Source organism: Astyanax mexicanus, chromosome 22 (assembly GCF_023375975.1).
Source record: "Astyanax mexicanus isolate ESR-SI-001 chromosome 22, AstMex3_surface, whole genome shotgun sequence".
Classification (NCBI taxonomy): domain Eukaryota; kingdom Metazoa; phylum Chordata; class Actinopteri; order Characiformes; family Acestrorhamphidae; genus Astyanax; species Astyanax mexicanus.
In genome coordinates this window covers 24,512,453-24,528,382 of record NC_064429.1, presented here as the reverse complement: position 1 = coordinate 24,528,382, position 15,930 = coordinate 24,512,453, and the positions used below count along the sequence as shown (strand labels likewise).

At 37.1% G+C, this 15,930-nt stretch overlaps 1 protein-coding gene across 2 annotated transcripts; it reads left to right on the top strand.

The window, feature by feature from the left end:
• Positions 1–736: 736 nt before the first annotated feature.
• On the top strand, positions 737–12,882 carry slc14a2 (solute carrier family 14 member 2). 2 transcript variants are annotated; one of them, XM_049470698.1, is made up of 10 exons: positions 737–877; positions 1,023–1,079; positions 2,296–2,479; positions 4,526–4,715; positions 7,203–7,331; positions 8,916–9,108; positions 10,617–10,764; positions 11,866–12,000; positions 12,135–12,184; positions 12,298–12,882. In XM_049470698.1, exons 1-10 carry the CDS (start codon positions 854–856, stop codon positions 12,685–12,687), a joined length of 1,500 nt encoding a protein of 499 aa, XP_049326655.1. In that variant the 5' UTR covers positions 737–853; the 3' UTR covers positions 12,688–12,882. The 2 variants fall into 2 exon arrangements, with proteins under 2 accessions (XP_049326655.1, XP_022523126.2); XM_022667405.2 differs by having other exon boundaries at positions 794–877; positions 962–1,079.
• Positions 12,883–15,930: the final 3,048 nt, after the last annotated feature.

Below are 15,930 nucleotides of genomic sequence, written 5' to 3'. Positions count from 1 at the left end.
AACAACTGTTACAGTAGTTCACTTAAAGTACAATGTATCGTGTAACTTTTTAGAAAGTAAATTAAATTACTACGACTTATTTTAAAAAAATAAAGTAAATAAGTACCACGCTAAAAATTTTAGTACACTAAATTAAAATATATTTTTATACCCAACGAAGTACACTAGAAGTGTTCTACTTACAAAAGACAGGAACAAGAAGCATATTTTTACTAATGTAAATATATTGTAGTATTTAGTATATTTCTAATATACCTGGTGTATAATAGTGATACAGTTGTAATACTTATTAAATGTATTTTTATATTTTTACTGTAAGCATATTTAAAATATAGGGTTACATGCATGAAGTAATATGGTTAAATGTTACTTAAGAACAGTATATTTAAACTAGTTCCATTTTAGAACAGGTAAGTACACTTAGCACAATTTAAGTGAGACTTTATTTTTTTTTACTATTTTCATACAATTAAAGTATAATAACCCAAAGTACAAAAAAAATTTGTTCCATTTTAGCACTCTTTAAATATACTGATTAATAATGTGGCTACAAATACACTACAGTGCACTATAGCATAATAATGCTTAGTATACTTTAATTTACTCTTTTTTTCCTTCTCACTAGGGAGAAGGAAAATAGTTTGAAGAGAGAGAATGAGAAAATGAGAGAGAAAAGAAGGAAAAGAAGAAGGAAAGAATTTAGGCCCGCTGGCTCATTTCCCTAAGTGAGTAAGTGCTAGTAGGCGGAGCTTTCCATTCACTAGTGCTCTATAAAACATCCTCAGATTGGCTTCTTCTGCACAGTTGCTGGTTACCTGGAGAACATTGCAGAAAACCATCTAAAGCCTTATTCATGCCTGGGACACACTCCTCAGAGGTAGATTGATATTTTTTGTAACTCATTTTTCTGCATTATTTCTACATTTTAATATAACTCTCTAATCTCCTGTATTTATTGCAGCCTTTCAGAAAATAAGCAGTTCACTGTTTTCCATTTTGATCTGCTTAAAATTCTGATTCAGGGTATTCCTGCCAATATCTCTAACCTCTTCAGATCACCCGTTCCCAGACAGTCTAAGGTAAGAAAAACTAATCAGTGATGCCATTTGGACCTTTTAACTCCACATGTTAGGAAATGTTATGATTAAATTTATCATTCTATAAAATACTTTGAGACAGGCAAGATCTGGACTTTGCTTATTTATTTATTTATCCGGATGTTATTTAGGTAAGCAGTTTGAACCCGATTATGTCACGCTTGGTGTTGCACAACTTACTCCGTGAGCCTGTGTGGGGTCCAGCTTACACGGAGCTCTAAAACAATACAACTAAATAGAGTGAAGAACAATAAACAAAACATAAATGAAGAACACACAAAAAGAACAATAGTGCATTATGACAATAGATCAAAGCAATCCTGAAAAAATTATGTTATTCTTGCAGTTATTTTTTCTCTGGCTGGAAAGCATTTCTGTTTTGACATTTTGATTCTATATTCAATAAAAGTTTTTAATAGTCATTATATATTATAATAGTCAGTAAACCTATATTAGTTTTATTGGGTTGTAATGTAATTATAAAACCCCTTAGATCTTCATTTTTACTACATTAATATTTCAACTACATTTATAATTGTCATTATTTACACAATTTCATAGACCCTAAAATAGAACCTTGTAGGACTCAATGCGTTTTAATAATATAATAGTGAGTAAACCAATATTCCTTTTCTTTTGTTGTATTTTAATCAATAAAACCGTGAATGTAGACCCACACCTTATATCTTCACTCTTATAACTAGAGTACTATCATTATTTTCACAATTTTATAGACCCTAAAATAGAACCTTGTGGGACTCAGTAAACCTACAGTAGATTACAATAAGATTAAACAAGCGAATTAATTTTCTATTGTTGTGATGTAACCTTTTAAACTGTGTATATTAACCCACGCTGTAGATCTTCGCTTTCATAACTACGTTACTGAGTAAACCCTAAAATAGAACCTTGTGGGACTCCACAAAGTAAGCTTACTGCTTGACAAATAATTCATAATAGTTTCTACCTTTAGATTAATATCTGAATGATAAATCTAGGGTCAAAGAGGTTAATTAGTTTATGGTAATACAGTAGGACACATTGAATTTAAAAGTCGAAATTTAACCAATTAATGTCCAACAATTATTTTGTTTGTATGTAAATAAAGTAGTATATTTTCAGACTTTCAGAAATCTTCACCGATCTTGAGAAAAAATATAATTTTCTAAAACATTGTGTTGTCTTTTATCTTTTCCAGGAGCTCCAACCACTCATGGCTAATACAGTTCCTCAGACAGGGCAGAAGAAGCCACAGGCCTCCGAGAAGCCTGAGCAGCGCCTCCCTGCAGAACCCTCATCCAGAGCCAAGGCGAAGGCGAGACTGACCCGGTTTGTGTCGTACTTCGCTGGAGACATGGCTCCCTTAGCAGAGTGGATGAAAGGTAAGGTTGAATGCCATTAAAAAGTACCTCATACCCCCTAGACAATGTCTGGTATTAGGAATGGTGTGCCAATTGATTCTATTGGCAATACATCTGTGTCAGCAGTGAATGCAATGTAAAGTTGCATTTATTAAAAGCGGTGTCCACAAACTTTTGGACACAGGCATACAGCCGTGCACAAACAATTTACATGATCTACATGAAAAACACTGCCGAAAGAACGGGACACACTAAAGCAGTCACGTTATATCCATTGTTGTTCTGTACGTGTTAACTATAGATCTGTATCTAAAAAGCCTTCAGCTCTGCCCCAGGGGCAATGCAATGACATTTATGGATGAGTGCACTCAAACTCCTACGTCAATGTTCGTCAATGTCATTTACTATAAAGCTTTCTCTCCAAGGCTAGAGGCTGCTAGATTAGATTCTTTACATAAAAGTGCTGTAATAACTATGACACGTGGTAAAGTGAGTAAAAATGTATACAGCTCTGGAAAAAAATGAGGAGACCACTTCAGTTTCTGAATCAGTTTCTCTGATTTTGCTATTTTATAGATATTTGTTTGAGTAAAATTAACATTGTTGTTTTATTTTATAAACTACATACAATATTTATCCATATGCCACATAATAATATTGCCATTTAGAGGATTTATTTGCAGAGCTTTCTGACCTTAGATAATGCAAAAAAACAAGTTCACATTCATAAAGTTTTAATAGTCCAGAAATCTATATTTGGTGGAATAATCCTGGTTTTTAATCACAGTGTTCATGCATCTTGGCATGTTCTCCTTCACCAGTCTTACACACTGCTTTTGAATAACTTAACACATCTATTAGTGAGAAATGACTGACTTTGAGATCATTCCTGGTTTTGGGATCCAACAACAATTACTTCAATTATGAAGGCCTTGTAGCAAGAGCTTTAGTTCTGCCTTTCTGGTTTTCCTCAGATTTATTGTTTTTCAAGTATTTAAGGGGGCCCATGCGACAACCTACAAGTGTGAAGAATCTACAGGCCCAGCTGCACCAACCGCTGCAGTACCTAATCTTGTACCCAAGCTAAAGATGACACAACAAGATGCTAGAACCTTCTTTTTCTAACTGTACTGCAGTGACTGTTTGTTCTGTACAGTGTATGATAGATGCTTATCAGTGACAGTTCCTCAGTCATGCTTGAAGATTTACTGTAGGAATGCCGTTTGTCACCTGTTCAGTGCTCTCGTGTTGGGCCTTGTGACTGACACCCTGCACCAGTGGCTATCTGATAGTGTAAGTGTAAGCAGCTGTAATCTCTGAAGCCTTTCTAGAGGTGAATTGTGCTAAGTGTATTCTGAAAGAAGCTGTCCAAGTTCAATATTAGGCTTGGCCTCGTGGTATTTGGGTTAATCCTATTAAATCCTGAACAAAGACCTGGCAGAGGTAAGCAGAAGCAATCGGTGTAAGAGGCAAAAATCAGTAATGTTGCATTTTCTTATTTAATTGCATTCTTCGTGTGCTCATCAGTGCACTCCTGACTTCACTTCCTCTCCTGGGGGCTCTGTTTGTTTGGGCTAAGATCCACACCCAGGTCTGAAACAATAAGTGCACGCAGACGAAAAGCCTACAAATGTTCTTAACCCTATGAAGGAAATGCTTTTATGATGCTCCTCATTGTTTGGTGTGAAGCGAGATGCGATCGCACAGTCGATCCAAAGTTAAGGTGTATTAGTATTGTGTCCCATGACTTTTGCCATGTTCAATGGAAGCCAAAGAAGGCTGCATTGACCTGCAGGTCAATCCTGCATTGAATGTGTATGAGATTTCTGAGCTTCTGACGCTTGGACAACTGAAGCCAGAAGGCGCCGCTCACTATTATTACCACACACTGCACAGTCCACTATGGGTGGTAATGATTGCACCTTTTATGACATATTCCTGGTCATTGTTTTTTTTAATATTTTTCTGATGTTTAAGTATAATTTTTACTACAGTAACTGCAGCATTTTTGCACATTATTTTCTCAATGCTAATCAGCAGCACCTGTTGAATATGTCTTGTGTCCAGGTCAGTTCATCCTCTTCCAGATCCTGGACTGGGTGTTGCGAGGGGCAGCGCAGGTCATGTTTGTGAACAACCCCCTCAGTGGACTAATCATCTTCGCTGGGCTCATCCTCCAGAGCAGATGGGTGGCGCTCAATGGCTTTGTTGGCACCTTGTTCTCCACCATCTCTGCCCTTATTCTCAGACAAAACAGGTACTTCCACACTTCAGGTTACAGTACATATACTATATGGGGGCAAATATTTTGGGGCACCTGCTATTTCATTGCTTTGCATTGGATGAATCACTAAAATAAAAAATAAAAAAACACAAACTACCTTTATATTATACTGGTTAAAAGTGGATCTGGACTACCCACCTCTATGTGTAACTATAGGTTTACATAGGATCTCCGGTGGATTTCACGTTTTACAGGGAGTCTAAGACTAGGTCAGTGACTGAACTGCACTTAGCAAGGCATTACATATGTTGTACAGTGCTGACACATTCAGTTTACAGTACATATGCTATATGGGGACAAAAATATTGGGACACCTGCTATTTCATTGCAGTTGCTGTATCCAAACTCTGGCATTTAACATGGTGCCGAATGGTTCATGCTTATCTGCTCCAAAGAGCCCAACTCTTTTGGTAACACCTAGCTACAGGGACTAGACAAGCTGTGTCCATGTCAGCAATGGGTGCAACTTAAGAGCAGGGTATAGTATATGCACTGAATGTTAGGTCATTTCTTTTTTTTTTTATATAATTTATTTCTAATTTTTCCCATTTTCTCCCCAATTTACACGGCCAGTTACCCAACCACTGAAGTCGTGCGTCATTCTGTAGTGCTCCTACGGCTTCCCTGTCTAAGCGGTTTTTCCCTATGAAAAAAATTAATGGGGGTTTTAAAAACCCGCCTCTGTCACACTCTGTGGTAAATAAATATGTTCAGACCTCTGTACGTTTTATTCTGTGTACATTTTACTCTGAAACATCACTGGATCCTCTGAATCACGAGATCGTTTAAGGGTCGTAATGAGAAAAATGCTAACTTTAAGCTAATGCTACAGCGGAGTTAACAGGGGACTGTTTTCGGCGCAACACCAGAGAACTCCAGCCGTCAGTTAGGAGCTTTTTACACACAGCTGAGCCTAATAATTAACTAACTGCCCTTACTGAGGAGAGCTGAGAGTCTCACAGGATAAAATCACTAAAACAGGTCAGTGATACTCCAGAACCAGCTGTAACACGTTTTAACATTTACCTTCTTTACTATGCAGTGAAATAAATTGGTGTTTCTGGTTAGTTGCCGCCTCAGTGAGGGCAGGTAGTTAGTTGATTAGTTAATTAGTTAGATGTTAGTTGATTATTTGGGTCAGGTGTTGTAATTTTATAAACTAATGACCGTAATTAAATACTAAACCCTTCGGAGAAGCGCTGCCGAACTGAGAGCCATTTTATCTTATTATCTGCCTTTTAAAGCTCTAACACAGACTACACTGCTCAACATTACACTGCTCAACATTACTGAAAGAGTTTTCACCTGTTTAAATGCTTTAATGATCCGCTGTGAAGAAGCATAATAATCCAAAACGCTTTCTGATGGGAGTTCACTGGTGTTATGCAGAATCCAGTCCGGGGTCTCTTCCAGCCGCGGTGCTGTGACGTCAGTTAAGCATTAGCTTAAAGTTAGCATTTTTCTGATTACTCCCCTTAAACAATCTCGAAATTCAGAGGATCCAGTGATATTTAGGAGGTAAATGTACACAGAATAAAACGTACAGGGTTCTTAACATATTTATTTTCCACAGAATGTGACAGAGGCCGGTTTTTGAAAAGCCCATTCAAATCCCGTATTGACTTGGACGGCTTAGACACGGAACCCCAAAGGAGCCCCAAATATGGGCATAAACAACATGGCGCCGACTACAAAATGACAACACGACTTCAGTGGTCTATTCATTAGGACTGCATGAGCGGGGGTTCGAACCTGCGACCTCCTGCTCATAGTGGCAGCGCTTTAGACCGCTGGACCACTCACTCATTTGTTTTTATACATGGTCAAATAAAGCCAGAAGCTGCCAGTCACGATCATTACCACATTATCACTGGGCTGTCCACTGTGAGTGTTATGGAATGGAATGTTCCATCATCTGGCACCCACTTTCAGTCCTCATTACAACCCCAACTGATAATGCACATCACTTTCATACGAACGCACTGGCCAATGATCAACCCCACTTGTTCAAGATAACACCTCCTTTTTGCTAATCCCATGTTTTTTGGGTTTTATGTCCGGGTACATTTCCATTTTCTTTCCAGTCCACTGTGGGTGGTATTGTACTGTATTTATGTGGTACTGCTGGTACACAGGTGACACTGTGGATCAAAAAATGCTAAATGTCTGCACTTAAGTTAACAACAGAAATGGAATGTCCCATCAGTCTGGCAGATAATTTGTGTCGCCTTACCCCACAAGATAACACCTCATAACTCCTCATGACAGGTGTGGGTGTTTCCAAGCTGTAGCCTGAGGTAACACTCCACGATCAATTATGATCAGTTTACAGACTGCTTTCTCATGCAGAATCACAATTACCATATCAGATAATTACGATATCGCCCACCTCTTCTTATATTAATTATAGAATCACTATAAAAGTTTAATAAAAGTATAAATGTTCCCATGTTCTCTCAGGGGAGCGATCGCAGCAGGCCTATATGGATACAACGGAATCCTGGTGGGTCTTCTGATGGCCGTCTTCTCCGACGCAGGCGACTGGTACTGGTGGCTTCTGCTCCCCAACATCTTCATGTCGATGGCATGGTGAGTGTCCTCCTGGTGTCTACAGTAACGTGAGCTGTAAAAAACACATGCCCCTACAGTAGCGCTCCTGCCTCAGGTCTTACGGAGGCTAATGGAGGACAGTGCCCTTCTGCAGGTCTGGCATTTAAAGCTGAGAAAAGTGGCAGAAAAAAAACTAGTCAAAGCAGGTCACAATGACAGGTCATGACCGCTGAGGGAAGACAAAATAGATAAGATTCATGGAGAAATCTCTTCCCTTAATCAAAGTCATATGATCTCTTTAAACTGAAGGAATGTCTCACCAGTTTATCAAATGTCAAACCCATAGAGCTGAGTAGGAGAGCATGCCTGCCCGGGTCAGAGACGAGATCTCTTCCTTTATAAGTGCTTTTTTTTCAATATGCTATGGACAAAGGTATCTTGAAATTAAAGGTATATCATGCTTTTGTTGGAGTAACTGTCTCTACTGTACAATGAAGATTTTTTGCACACTTTTTTTAGGAACATTGCTGTGCAGATTTGTTTGCATACAGTGCCAAGATCTATAATGAGGTCAAACAACTCATCCAAAAAGTCCTGGATAGAGTACCATTGTTCTAAAGAACACAGTTCCAACACTGTTTTATAGCTCAATGCTCAATGCATCAATATCATGATTAATTGCAATACAGTCATTTTAATGAACAGTTAATTTAATGAACGTTGGACAAGGCTTTTTACTTTGATGTGAGTTGCTCAAGTTGCTCAACTGTTCTGCAACATGTTGTGTCCATGTTGCAGAGATTGAATGGGGTTGAGTCGCATGGTTACACATGCTGTAATATAAGGACAGTACATGAACACACAAAAGAAAATATTAACAGAATAAAAAAAATACTGTAATATTTAGTGTGGTAATTATGGGCAAGATTATATCGTTTTGATGTTTTGAATGTCTGTTTTGGTTAATTTCTGATTCATTACCATGCCCTATTGCTCTAGGGAGTTCTAATGTTTTAGCAATACTGCTCTACACAGCTAGACAAGCTGTGTTGTGCATTTCCAAATCTGTGTCAGCAATATCTGCAACCTAAAGTTGCTGAATGCATTTATGAAATGTAGTGTCCAGAATCTTTTTGATATTTTATCGCCTTAAAACAGCTACTAAAAGATAATCAAAAAATAATAATAATAATTTGGGTGATAACTTATTAAAGGGTAAAGCATTATAGTTGTAAAGTCTTTTTTTGTAAGAAGGTTATGGATAACAGGATTGTCAAATGTCAAAACCTACCAGACCACTTTGATTTCAGAATGAATGTAATAATTCTAATATTTTATTCTTTTCATACTCAGTAATACAACTTCCGTCAATTTAAAATAAAATAAATCTTACAGACTGGTGCTTTTACCACTGCAAATCAACCCTAGAAAACATAATACATGAACATGTTTCCAGTCCACACCCTGAAATAGACCAGAGCATCTTCACTGCTTCTATTCTACAAATCCCAAACTGAAAGCTGACCAGCATGAGGCCCACAAGGCTCACAGTTTTAGCTCGAGCTGAGAAGCTGTGAAAGACGTTCACGGCTGTAAACAATGTGAATATTTCATGTCCTGCAGCCCGATCCTCTCCAGCGCCCTGGCCTCAATCAACAGCCGCTGGGACCTGCCTGTGTTCACTCTGCCTTTCAACATCCTGGTGTGTCTACACATGGTGGCTACAGGCCATTACAACCTGCACTTCCCTCAGGTTCTGATCCAGCCCCGCACCTCCTACCCCAACATCACGTGGAGCGAGCTGGATTATGCTAAGGTAAAGAGTGCTGGTCTGTTTTTTTGTTATGCTGTTTGTTCTGCACTCGTTTTTTATTATGTTTTATTTCCATCCATCGTTCCTTCTATTGACTCCCATTCATTATTGCCTATACAAAATTCTAGTCCTTTTTGTTTTCCTGACAGCCACCAAAATGCATGCAATTTTTTAGTTATTATCCACAGCCATACTGACGCATATACTCATCTATTTGTTGTTTTTTCATCCCTCATTCCTCCCATTCAGTCCCATGTATTTTTACATACGCTCAAGCCATAGAGTTTCTGTGTTCCAACAGCCACCAAAATGTATAGGAAAGTGAGTTAAAATTAAAATGTTCAGTGTTCTTTTAAGACATATATTTTTAATCTGTAGTTTGTTGATTGCTTTTCATTTGCATTTTTCACATCCCAGCTGGCTGTGATTTGATCAATTCATCAAAAACATCATTATTCTGTCTTTTCACATTAGTAGAATCCAGCAATGCTGATGCATTTCGTGAGTGTGTCAAAATATCATGATAAACAAAGGTGCATAAAATTATTTTGAATACTGAAAGTACTTTTTTTGTCATATCTGGACTAAGAATCTTGGTAGCCAAATATATTCTGTGCGTTCCTGTTAATCACAATATTTTGACACGGTGATAAAATGCATCAGTAGAATTAGATTCTTGCAAACTGAAATTGTGTTTTTAATGATGCAATCAAATGCAAATCAATGCAAATCAAACCAGTTGAGGCAGTGAATTCAGATTAATGTCAGATTATTAAAAATGTTGTTCTCTTCTCTCTTGTATTCAGTATTACTCAACATTTGCTGCAATTTTTTCTTGATATCATAAAATATTGTCATGTTGCTCACCCCTACCCTGTGTATTTATTTCTACACTCTGGTATAGTGTGTAACTGTATCAGTTCCAAAACCTATAATTTACTCTTCAGTCTATAAATCTGTTTCTCTCAAGATTTGCACTGATAATTTAGCCAAAATTCAACCACAATACATTTGCAAGGATTTATTATGGAATCACCAAATAATTTCCACATTAAAACATGAATATTATCATATACCAGTATGTGGGATCATCATTTTGGCCAGCAAGTGATTAATCCACAGTCACTTAATCAGTTGTTAAAGTTGTTGGACGAATGTTAAAAGAACTTTGGGGTTCTTTAAGGGCAGCATCCAGTTAGACATGTGGTGCCAGGAGAGAATCGTCAGCGCTGATAGTAAGCTCACATGCTTTATGCGTCATTTAGAAGATGCTGGTATTATAAGTATGGAATTCGAGCGAGCTGGAAGTGCCACATTTTCAGAGAGTCAGCGTTTTTTTCTTGCACGAGGCACCAGATTTGTCGAACCCCACATAAACATGTCAGCACAAGCAAAATGAACTTCAGTAAATGAAGCCATGCTCCAGTGCACAGGTTACTTTAGTGCAAATAAAAAAATAATTCCCCCTTAAGTGACCAGTTTTTTTTTCTGCTATTGTTGTGTTCCCTCAGCTTTTCAAGTCCATTCCGGTGGGCATCGGGCAGGTCTATGGCTGTGATAATCCCTGGACAGGAGGAATATTCATCATCGCTCTGTTTATTTCTTCACCAATCACTTGTGTGCATGCAGTGATTGGCTCAGCTGTTGGTATGGTCTCAGGTAAGTGTGCTTAAGACCATTATAAATGAAGCACTATTTTATCTATCCACACTGTGCCTACAAATGCATTCCTTTCTAGAAAGTGTTATTTTGACTTTGTTTTACAAGCTTTAAATAATGTTTGCATCCAATATAAGGGGATTTTTAAAGGAATCGTTTTATATTTTAAATAAATCAGATTGAAAAAGATGACAGTTTGACTACACAACAAAAAAGCACACATATATATTTACTGATCTCATCCAAGCGTGTTGAACTGTCCATTTGCATCCAACTGTGCATTTCCTATAATATGTTAAAGCAAGCAAATTAGCAATAATTGGGCTGTTATTGTGTAGATGTTGTGTCAGTAGAGAAACACTTGTCTGTGTGGGGCATGCGATAGATAAATCGAACCGGCCATACTAGTATGTGGTACCATGCAATAAACTGGCACCTTATTCTGGTAGTCTTTTCTGCAATCTATCTAATGATTGTGGGTAGGCCTGCTCACCACAACAAATGTAATCTGATCTGCAGTACCAAAAAAATTGCATGCAACAATACAGATAAAGCAAAATTACATAACTTCAAAGTCATTGTGATGTTCCACTCACCTTCAATATGAAGAAAATCAACTCTATCATTGTTATTTACGGTTTGGCTGATATAACTCTGAAAAAGCAAGCAAGACAAAAAAATCTGCATAATGTTATGTATCCAGAGTCATATTTGTGTAAAATCGTGTAATATTACTCTACATATTAGCCCACATACTCCTTTTACCGTAAGCAATAGTTTTGTATCTCTCAGCTTGTCCAGAAATGCATGTGTAAAGCATGTCCTTCTTCAGAGTCCAGAAACTAGAGAAAGTCCTAGTCTTGCAATTCTTGCATATTGCTGCTTTAATGTAAATGCATTGATAATACATTTTAGAATGAATAACATTACAGATTGGATTGTTTGGGAGTTTTGACAGCACTTTGCAAAGCTTGGCAACAGCATTTGTAGGTGTAGCATGGCTAGGTCAAGTGATCTTTAAAAAAAGAAAATAAAAAATGACTTACATCTATGATTAAATGACTTAATTTTAAGTTAATGGCGTAATTTGTATTTTTTCAGGTCTCGCCCTTGCTTCACCATTCGAGAAAATCTACTTCGGCCTGTGGGGTTACAACTGTGTTTTAGCATGCATTGCAGTCGGTGGAATGTTCTATGCTCTCACGTGGCAGACTCATCTCCTGGCTGTCGTCTGTGGTATGTTCCCAAGCACAACAATTTAACAATTTTGTATTTCCTCAATCCTGAATAATTCTGGTTATGTAAGAACAATTTGCCGTGTTATCAGCGGCCCTCTAATGACCTCCATTTCGTTTCTCATTTCCTCTCAGCATTTTTCTGCGCCTACCTCGGCTCCGCTATTTCCAACGTGATGGCCACCGTAAGTATTATTCACACGCTGGCAACAGAACACAGCTGCTGTAGAGATGATAGATGCTGCAGTTCTGCACTCTGATTCATAACGGCTCGTTATTCTGATGGTTTTGTCCTCAGTTTGGCCTCCCAGCATGCACCTGGCCCTTCTGCCTGTCCGCCCTCACCTTCCTCCTGATCACCAGTGAGACCAAAACCATCTACAAGCTGCCGCTGTCCAAGGTGGCCTACCCCGAGAAAAACCTCATCTACTACCTAAAGATGAAGAAGGAAGAGAAAGCGGAGAAGCTGAAGGCCGCAAAAGAACAGGTGGAGCTGCAGGAGAAGGAGGCGCAAATAGCAAAAGACGAGGAGGTGAAGATTACAATCGAGAGCCAAGAGCCGGAGCAGCAGGAGGCCAAGGTCGAGAGGACAACGGCGACGGACACCAGCCACGAAGACAATCCACCAGAATACCCAGGTGTTACTGTCAGCACAGAGCCTATCATGGTAGAACTCTCTGTACTGTGAATTCCACCCACATGCCTCAGCAGAGCAGACTGTATCAGCATAATATCCATCAATAGCTCAACTGAAGCTTCATCAACAGAGACTTGCTCAGCCTGGAACATTCACTATGTATTATCTTGATTTGCTGTAAATGTAAATAGATTTTTTGAAATGAATAATATATTATTGTTTTGAATCCAAACAATATATTATTTACAAAATTGTTGCTAAGCTAAAATGTCTCAAAATGTTTTAAAATTATGCATAAGCCACAGTCTAAACAATACACTTGTTTGTTTTACTTATGTATATAATTTCAGTCATTTCCTCACACAGGAAAGTATTGGGCAGCTCTGAAACCTTACTTTTAAAATGAGAATGTTGTTAAAATAGGCAGCAATGAGTATACACAGTATATAAATATATACAAATGTTTATTTTGCTAAATTATTTTTTATTTTTTTAATTATTTTTAGTGTGCCACAATTTAAAGGGTTGTTTTATCGTGCAAAATAATACTACAAACTACTAAATGATGCCATTTTTTCTATAAAACAAAAGCATTTTTTTAATGTTTATTTCACACGTAAAGGGCTAATCTTGCAGCTTGCTCTTATCATACACTCACTTATTCAAGCACTTCTTTTGGAATTAAAGTGCTAATTCATGCAATTTTCTAATCAGCCCGCTATGTGGGAGCAGTGCAATGCACATAATCATGTTTATTCATGTAATAATCACATGTATCTCAGGAATTTTGACCCTGGCACAGTCATAATTGTGTAATAAGGTGAAAATCCAGACAGGAACACTGTGTTGATGAAAAATGAGAACTGAGAATGGACAAACTGCTTTGAGTTCTGTCAGCCAAGAACAGAAAGCTGAGGCTGCAGTAAACACAGATGCTGATGGATGTAGTGTAACTATATGAAGAATACTTTCTAGGCACACTTTTGGTCTCCTTCATTCATATAACAACAGAAAGGACTTGTCCAATAAGGCCAGAGTGTCCCTTTAAGGTTTTTGCCATTTCGTGGTTTGTAATTTTTGTTTGTGGATCATATCTCTGGATCATTTCACATAGTGTAACGTGTAATATGTGTGTGTGACTTTTTCTGTATCTTTGTTAAGAGCTACAAATGTATTGGGGCAAAGAAAAAGATGTTTATTTATAGTTATTTGGTCAATTACTTATATTTTATTAATAAAGAGTTTAAAAAATGCATTTTGTTGTCTGTATAAATTCTATATGTATCAATGAATGACAAAAGATCTTTTCAGTACATCCATCAGCGAGTGCTAAGAGAACTGTTCATAGAGCAGTGCATAGTATGCTGAGGACAAAATGCAGTTTCATTCATATACAACATCCAGCAATACTGTATATTAAACATATATTTGCAATTAAATATATTTAGACAAAAATATATTTTTCCTTGCCTTTTGTCTGACTGTGTGGTGAGAGTAAGATATTTACACACGAGAGATGGTAAGTTTAATTTCTTTTTAATCATCTACATACATAAATTAAAAAAAATAAAGCATTCAGCTTCACTCGTTATGTTTGGTGTTAGTTTACTGGCTACCTTTTTACAAATTAGCTGTTTTCTAGCTAAAAAACAAGCTGTACATACAGTTAGGCTAATAACATTAACCTAGCTGAGCTAACTTAGCTTTAGCACTTGTTTTTCTTTTTTAACCAAAGACACAACGATTTCTTTGTGTAAATTAAATAAAAGTAATGTAGTTACACATGATTTGAGTAGTAATGAAGATGCAAATTTATATTTAACTACTGGGGTAAATTTATAACAAAAAAAAAAAACCTGCTGAGGTTGCTAGCTAGCTACATGTGTGACTAGAATAGCTAGGCTGAAGTAAATTGATGTAGTAAATTGACCACTGAGGTAAATTACTGAGGTAATTAGGTTAGCAAGCTAGCTAAATGCGACTAGAACAGCAGTACCGAAATAATGAAAGATTATAATTAGTACTATCATTTTTTTAACCGAGTACGAGTACGTGTGTATTTTGTCACTGACGCTGATACTGATACCTGTGTAGAACAAAGTAATCAGGAGCATTATTTAAAAGTGTAGTTTTTAGTGTAAAGTACTGCAATGCAACAGTTAATGTGTTAATTTTGAGTTAATTTTGTAACTTACAATATTTAAAATATTACTTTTCCAAACAAGCATATAGAAATTATGCTTAGACAAAAAATAAAGATTAGTTTTACCTCACTCGCTGGCTCCATCTCTCATGCGGTGGATCTGGCACTGAATATATATAATTCTTAATTGAGCGATGAAGTTGTTCATTTGATAACACTAGGTATCGGGTCCTCTTTGCAAGTTCAAGTCTGTTAGCATGGTATCAGTATTCATGCACCTCTAATTATACAATGCTGTATAAATAACATTGCTGAGGTAAATGTATGATAAAAATAGCATTGCAGAGGTAGTTAGCTAGCTAGCTAAACGTGTGACTAGATTAGTATTGCTAAAATATATGTATTAATTGAGTAACACTGCTGAGGTCAATGTATAATGAAAATAGCTCTGCTGAGGTTGTTAGCTAGCTAGCTAAATGTGCGACTAGATTAGTATTTCTAAAGTAAATGTGTTATTTGAGTAACACTGCTAAATTAAATGTTTTAGGAAAAATGCACCGATGAGGTAATATTTATGATTAGAATGCAGAGGTCGTTAGCTTGTTAGCTAGCAAAATGTGTGACTAGAATGGCATTGCTGGGGTAAATTGCTTTTGGTTTGTCTGCTGGGATATTAAAAATGGCAGATGTTAAAAAAATATGTGTAATAAATATGTGCAGTTTTGTAGGAAAAAAGCAAAGCAAAAACTAAATAAATTATGTAATCTAGTCAATGGTGAAAAAAGTAGCAAATTCAGCAAAAACCTACAAAATTATTTTGATGCATCACTGCATTATAAAATATGTGTCCAGGTCATGAACTCTGGTAAGGCTATTAAACCACTGCAAACAGACAGACTCCTATTTAGGAAACACTGCTTTTCCTTCATGATACTGATCTACTGATCCTCCTGTGGGTTTATATCTACTGTAGAAGAATGATGTTCACCCTCATTAGCAAACTTACAGTTGGAGATCATGTGTGGACAGTTTCACATGGATGGAACGACAGTGTGCATCAAGATAAAACTGAAGATCTGAGATCATAAAGATCATAAAATAAATTACATTGCATTACATAACAGTACCTTTGGGAACCCAGAGGAACATTT